This window comes from Cryptomeria japonica, chromosome 3, assembly GCF_030272615.1.
Source record: "Cryptomeria japonica chromosome 3, Sugi_1.0, whole genome shotgun sequence".
Classification (NCBI taxonomy): domain Eukaryota; kingdom Viridiplantae; phylum Streptophyta; class Pinopsida; order Cupressales; family Cupressaceae; genus Cryptomeria; species Cryptomeria japonica.
Genome location: NC_081407.1, coordinates 634151965 through 634158871, shown reverse-complemented (window position 1 = coordinate 634158871; position 6907 = coordinate 634151965). Strand labels below are relative to the sequence as shown.

Here is a 6907-nt window from a genome sequence, read left to right as displayed (position 1 = left end):
TAATGAGCTCACCAAGATCAAGTCTTATTGAGTGCAATGCTCCAACATCTTAATGGATGGGGTTGAGATCATGCCCAAACAAATTTGACCACATAGATACCCTTCATCCGTATTAGATAACCACACGATTTTATAAATATAAAATCTTCCCTTAAAACCTTTAAAAATATAAACACTTCACTAATATAACATCAAATACAAAACATAAACTTTTGAATTATTACTATGATAAAATCAATCATATGAAGTAACAACCATTGATCATTACAAGCATCTCTATCCCTTTCAAGAGGAGAAATAATGACTCCTATTACCCTTACAAAATTAAAAGAACATTAAAAGTATGAAGGAAACAATAATGAAGAATATGACCCCACAAGGAGTATATTTCTATGCGTGTAGAATGGTTGTCCCTAGTCCTTACAAATGGGTCCCATGCACCACCTCCTTTTTCCCGCTCCATCACATACCTTGCAATCATGCACTTCCCACTCAAACCTAATTTCCATTTACTTTTTTAACTTTTTCTCTCATCTTAAATTCGTAGTAAGTTGCGCACATGAACAGCATACGACACTGGCAAAGAATTGAGAAATTTTGTCCAAAGACATCTACAGGATCCCCAACTCACTCATTTATTGAAAACCGCGCTTCTCTTTCAGAAGAAAAATTCTATCAAAGCACATGCTAGTGTTGACAAAGCTCTTAAAAACACCTGTACCACATTGTCTCCATTATATTTTATGAAAAAGAAGTGTTCTTGTGTATGGAGCATTTGTTTCTTTATTAAAGGAAGCGGCATCTAATCATTTAGGTAAGAATTATACCGGGGAAAAGAGGATTTTGATGCAGTGGGAATCTAAGATTGCTGTGCACCTGCCAATAAAGTTGAAAATTAACCCCATTTAAACAGTTTCTGTATTTTGTCATACACCTACTTTCGTTTACTTTTTGTAATGTATTTACACAGATGATGTTTTAATAGGATATTTTCTGGGCACCTACTTCTCAATGCAAAACAGGTGTTCTCACTGCAAGAGTTAATGAACATAGAAAACAAAGGGTGATTGCATCTTCAGATAAAAGAACCATAAATAATTCTACCATTGATTAGCCACTGTATATTTATTCTCTCACTGAATAATGCCCAAAAAAGTATATGGACATCATTTGATTAGCTTATGTAGCATTCAAATTCTTGATAATGGATTGTTGAATGTGATTGAAATGTTCATACAAAAATATATACATATATACAGTTGATTCTAAAAAAAGTACATATTGAATTCTATATGAGATGTGGAAAACTCATTCTAAATAGCAATCTTTTGCATTTCAGAAGAAAAGGATTGTAACTGAGATTTCAAAAGACAGTTTCTTATTTAAGATCCCTGTTAATGATCTCACTTGTTCATAACTCCAAATCAAAAGAATTTACCCCTCTAAAAAAAACAGTTTCTTAATAAGTAATAAAGTAGGTAGTAGGAAGTACTTAGTAGAAAAGCTGATGAAACAAAGGTAGGGGAGATTCTTGCATCATCCAGAACAAGATTACCTCTACTCAAAAATCTGCACAGAGAAAAAGAGATGAAATTGTGAATTCAATCTAGGGCGTCATCACTCACTGGTTAGAAGAGGAAAGTGAAAAAAAGCCTAGGCAAGCTTCCATTGGAAGCAAGGAGAAAATGGGGATAAAGAGGAATGTGGTGTTGGGATGGGTTATTGAATTATCAACATCATGATCAAACAAGACAGAAAGACTGAGGGAGGCATAATCTACAAAAGGGAATCAAAATGTTTCTGGGAAAATAAGAGTTTTAGTTTCAGATCGCAATCTATGGTTTGTTATCAGAATGGGAAAAACAAATAGCATAAAGTACGAAGTTTGCTGAGTTTGTTTAATAAATAAGCCATGAAATACCAGGTGAGATATCCATGTATGCCCTGGATCTCAAATTTAGTGAGAAAGAACTAAAACGAGTTTGATCCAATGGAACATTATTGCTTCCAAGAGACAGAATTTGCTAATTTTAATTAGCCTCTCAGTGGTCCTAATGAGTTTTCCACAGTCCATGTAGTATTGAAAAAATTGTTTGTGAAATTGACTGCATATATAGAATCTTAAAGAATGGCGTTTTGAATCATTCAATAATCTACCATAAAAAAACAGACCATTAAAAAGAGGAGAATAAAAAACTGAATTGCAGACAACAATCTGATTCAAAAATATACACAGTTGATTTTAGAAGCAATCTTTTCAATAGTATCTCATCACCTAGCACATGCTGCATTGTCCCAAATTATAAAACAGAAACGCTCTCCAAGGTATGAAGATTTGGATCCAATATAGAACTTACAGAATCTTAGTACTAGACAAGTGGGCAGTTTCATCGAATTAGTGTAGATGAAACAAACATAAAAAATTACAAAAATTGGCATTCATAGCATACATAAATTATAGCCATACCCTTCTGGTAAAGGGCAGCTCAGCTGCCCTAAACAGGTTTATCAAATTTATTATTTATTTATTTTCATTTAATCCCATAAATCCTAGAGGCAAATAAAAACATTTAGCTCAATTATACCCCTTATTTACAGGAGATCCAATAAATTAACTTACCAGAATCAAGACATGGAAGCTGCTGAAGCCTTCAACAGTGACTAACTCCAAAACACAGAAGAATCACAAATGCATTTTGAACAAAGAAAACGCCGTTCTAGTACAAATCAAAACTCCCTGCAATATAGTTACAAAACGAACCGATCAATTAAGAATATCAACATTGCCTTTGCTTTCTAATCCTCAAACCCAAACATACATAGGTTTTTTTGCTTCTCTTGTCAGCAATGAAAGCTCCTAAGTGAGCCATCATGTATACGTATATGAACCTCACAGTGTGCAGAGGCCTGAACATGGTGAGTGAACACATGCAGAACCCTCACACGCCCTGCCATTTTAAGATTGGCCTCCAAAGACATGAAAATGGTATTATTATCTCCCTGAGTTGGGTCATAATCTGGATTGAAATGTGCAGAAAAGGGCTCCACAGGCAGAGTTATGCCAATAAATTGAGACCTCTGAGACAACACTTTCCCTGCAGGAATAAACATGAATCCAATCTGGTCGCCCTCATAATTGAGCTGCAGGGTGCTATCATAGTAGTTAAAACTTGCCCTGTTGGGATTCTTGAGTGTCAGATAAACTGAAATGGTGAAATTTACAGTACTGTTTCCTGGATCTGGAAAGTCGGAGACATGGAAATCAGGGACCTGTAAAGCATTGACTGTGATTCTGGGATCCTTGGTCTTGAATAGGGAGAAGAAGAGAATGAGCAGTATGATGATTATAAACACCAGAAATAAAGCACCCACTATACAAGATGCAAAGGTGCTTGATCTTTTTGAACCGTCCTCCTTCATTCTGATTCTGATTCTTGTTTGAAAAGGAAATCTCTCAATGCAGTCAGATCATGGAACAAAAGGTAATGAAACAACTCTCAGATTAATTACACAATGGGGGAAAGTGTTTGATACAAACATGCCACTGTATCTGATTAGGGTAAGCTTCATGGGAAAGGTAGGAAAGGACATGAACATATCCACATTCCTCTCTGCAATTTTGTGAACAAGTTTGTGTTCTGAATTGTACAGAGCAAAATTTATGAGATCCGAAACACGACAATCAACAAGTATAGAAAATGACCATGACAGACGACAGGTCTACCTGTTTCATATCAAAGACGTGGGGGTAATTTCATGACTTTTTAAATGTAGAAGCTCTCGCCATATAAGAAACAAAAAATAGAATTAACGGGCAAGAAAGTGGTTAAAAGTTATTTTTTTATTCCCTGGCAAGAAATTTCCTTCAGTTTTATTCTTATTTTTTATAAAGAGGTCTTTTCACATCTTCCACTCAAACTTCTTCTATAGAAAGGAAACCGACTGATTCCTGATTCTTTTTTCCACACTTTTCCCACACAAGCTTAGGAAAAAATAGATAATATGAGTTTCTTTAAATTAGATTATTTTTAGTCTTCGAATGTTTAGTGTCATGGTAGGAACATTTCATTGGTGAGGCGGCCACCAAAGTTCAATTTTTTGTTGGGCTATTGAGCTTACAAGTTTTGTGCCTTCGTTGGACTCTTGAGCTCACGGATTGGAACAAGTCAAGTGGGAATGATGACCCCCAGAAATGGCATCTTGGGAAGAGATCCTTTGTAAGTGGTCTCTCAGACTCAGACCAAGCTAAAAACTCGAGTTTCCCAAACCCCAAAAAAATTGGATTAAATTTTAACTTTTAAGGAAATGAGAATGATAAACATGATATATGAGTAATTGAGGTATAAATTGTTGAAATGTTTTAAAGATAATGTTTATTTGATTTATTTTGTAATGTTGATTTTCACTTTCTCAAATGTTATAAAAAATGAAAATTGAAACCAAATTAAGGATTAAGAGCTTAAGACAAAGGTATTCTAAAAGTTATAAGGCATGGAACAATGCCACACTTACAATATGGTCCTGGGACACATTGCTCACTTATGGTTTTGTCTATTTTTGAATTTTTCCTTTGGGATTTGTAGAACTTGTTCAATTATGCTTATACATGCATCTAAGAAATTGGTGGTATGGAAAGTATCTTTGGGGACCATCTATGGACAAAGCGAAGACCATTGACTTCCTTGATAGTAATTAAATGTTACAAATGATATATTATAAGTACACAAAAACATATAAGCCAACATGGCAAGTCTAATGATCATACAAATCCTCAAGTGTCAATATGACATGTTTGAAAGAAAAAATGCAACAACTAGGCCTTGTCTCTAAGGTCAATTTTACCTCTTGAACCTCTTAGACCCCTCCAACTATCTCTAATAGTCCTCATTTGATTTTTTTGTACTTTTATATGTTTACATACCGAAAATTGTTTAGGTAAGTAGACCTCATTGTTGATTTTTGTTTTTATTGTTGTAAAAAAATTGTGTGCTAGATATTAGAGTTAGTAAACTATATCCAACAAATCATGAAAAAAAATTATTTGTAGAAAATGTAACTCAGTAGAATATAGTAAAAATATGTAATGAATACTCTATTGAAAACAAATCAAACGTGATAGAAATATTTTTGTTAAGTTCAAAAATTTATAAGTTAAATTTACATACAAAACAATATAAATCATTAGTTTACAACATCCTTAAATTCTTAAGGGTCGGCGCCCTTATTAACACTGCTCATATAATAAAAAAACATCCTAAAATTCTTGATGGTTTGTTCATTATAATTGATCGATTGTGATGAATTTTATTGGGACATGTTATCGTGCCATCACTCTCTATGTGTATTTTTTCAAAAATGTAAGTCTCTCATTTATTTCTCCCTTGATTTTACTCAATTTAGATCCATTTTTTTGGTTCCTTATCCTAATTGTATTCTTATATAAAATATTATAAAAGGTTTTTCAAGGCATGTAAGATTACAAGCAGTCTGGGCTTTTCTAGTTTTTCCTTTGCAACCACATTTAAACAAAAACAACCATACCTCATCCAAATCATCCCCTCTTTGTCCAGTTTTAAATGCATACCATGACTAGTTGCTCACAAAGAAGTATAGAGGATTTTATACTAAGGAATCGACATACAATTTATTTTTTACATATTGATAACACCCATTTTAAGGTGTTGATTTATTGTTTATTTGGCTTAGTTTAGAATAAAATTTATTATTTTATTTTTCTTTTATATTCATAAGAGAGGGAATTGGGGCACTCGCCCATAACAAATATACATTTATCGAAGCAAAAAACTAGAGGGATTCCAAATTATAAAAAATAACTCAAAATGTAAAGAAAGCCTAAAAAATTAACATACTAAAAACTAATCTAACCATAGCTTTTCCTTAACAACTTAAAAACTACACAATTAAATCCTCTTTAAGAAATTTGGGTGTGATTTTATACTAATATTCTTCTCTTTCAAGAAGGAAGAACCTCTATTATCCTTTAATAACCTTCCATTTGTTCTATTTATAGTATTTTTGTTTTCATTCTTCATCCTCTACATTTTGTCATATGCTCACAATCAGCTTTAGTTTTCATACTTTTTTTCTAGGCAATGGTAAGGATTTCTAAGGTTACCACCTTTCCATCTTCTTTGTCTTTTTCTTCTTGAATTTCACATCATTTTCATTAAACCACTCACTGAGGTTTAAATAATCTTCAACTACATTATCATTAAGCTAGTCTCTTTAGCCTTGAGGAAATTCAAAATCATGTTACAAGCCTTTGTCTAAGCTAAGAGACAACCCCAATTTCCCTAAATGAATTCATTATCTAACGCTAAATTTTTTGAGTTCATTTTGGAGGGACATTATACTTTCTTACACTCCAAATTATTACACCAAAAATATCTAAAGAGAATCCCTTTTTAGTTAAAAAAATTGAATATAAGAACCTTATGAGAAAAAATCTTGATGGTATGAAAAATGAGATTCATGCTATGATCTATGACGCATGCTTTCACAAATTTTTCAAAAGAACCCTCTAATATGTATCTATTCTAATAAATCTCCCACTTTTTTATCAATCATTTAATCAAAAATGGGTCTCCAACACCAAAGGAAGGTTAAATAAATATATCAATATAGGAACATTGGTGATAAAAACATTGGAAACCTTGAAGAAGGGAATTTAGGGACTGGAGAAATTCCCATCCCATCGAAAAACTATGGATCATTATTCCACAAAAAGTTGAATTCTAAACAATTTAAAACTAGACTAGGAAAAATCTTTTTGTAGCAAAGATAAACATGGAACTACAATGTTTTGATTAAGTAAAAGCAGGTATTTGAAAGGTACCCGAACCTTTTACAAGCCAGGAAAACAGAAAAGCTAAAAAAAAGTGCCTGG

The 6907-nt window shown here is 33.0% G+C and overlaps 1 protein-coding gene across 1 annotated transcript; it reads right to left on the bottom strand.

Moving 5' to 3' along the window:
- Nucleotides 1-2524: 2524 nt before the first annotated feature.
- LOC131072077 (uncharacterized) lies at nt 2525-3800 on the bottom strand. Its single transcript, XM_058008103.2, has 2 exons — nt 2820-3800; nt 2525-2737 (listed from the first exon to the last, which is right to left on the bottom strand). The coding sequence occupies exon 1, from the start codon at nt 3418-3420 to the stop codon at nt 2842-2844; it is 579 nt and encodes a 192-aa protein (XP_057864086.1). The 5' UTR covers nt 3421-3800; the 3' UTR covers nt 2525-2737; nt 2820-2841.
- Nucleotides 3801-6907: the final 3107 nt, after the last annotated feature.

Bases quoted from the DNA above. Each gene is read 5' to 3' on its own strand.
- LOC131072077 (XM_058008103.2), bottom strand. From the start codon at position 3,420: ATGAAGGAGGACGGTTCAAAAAGATCAAGCACCTTTGCATCTTGTATA.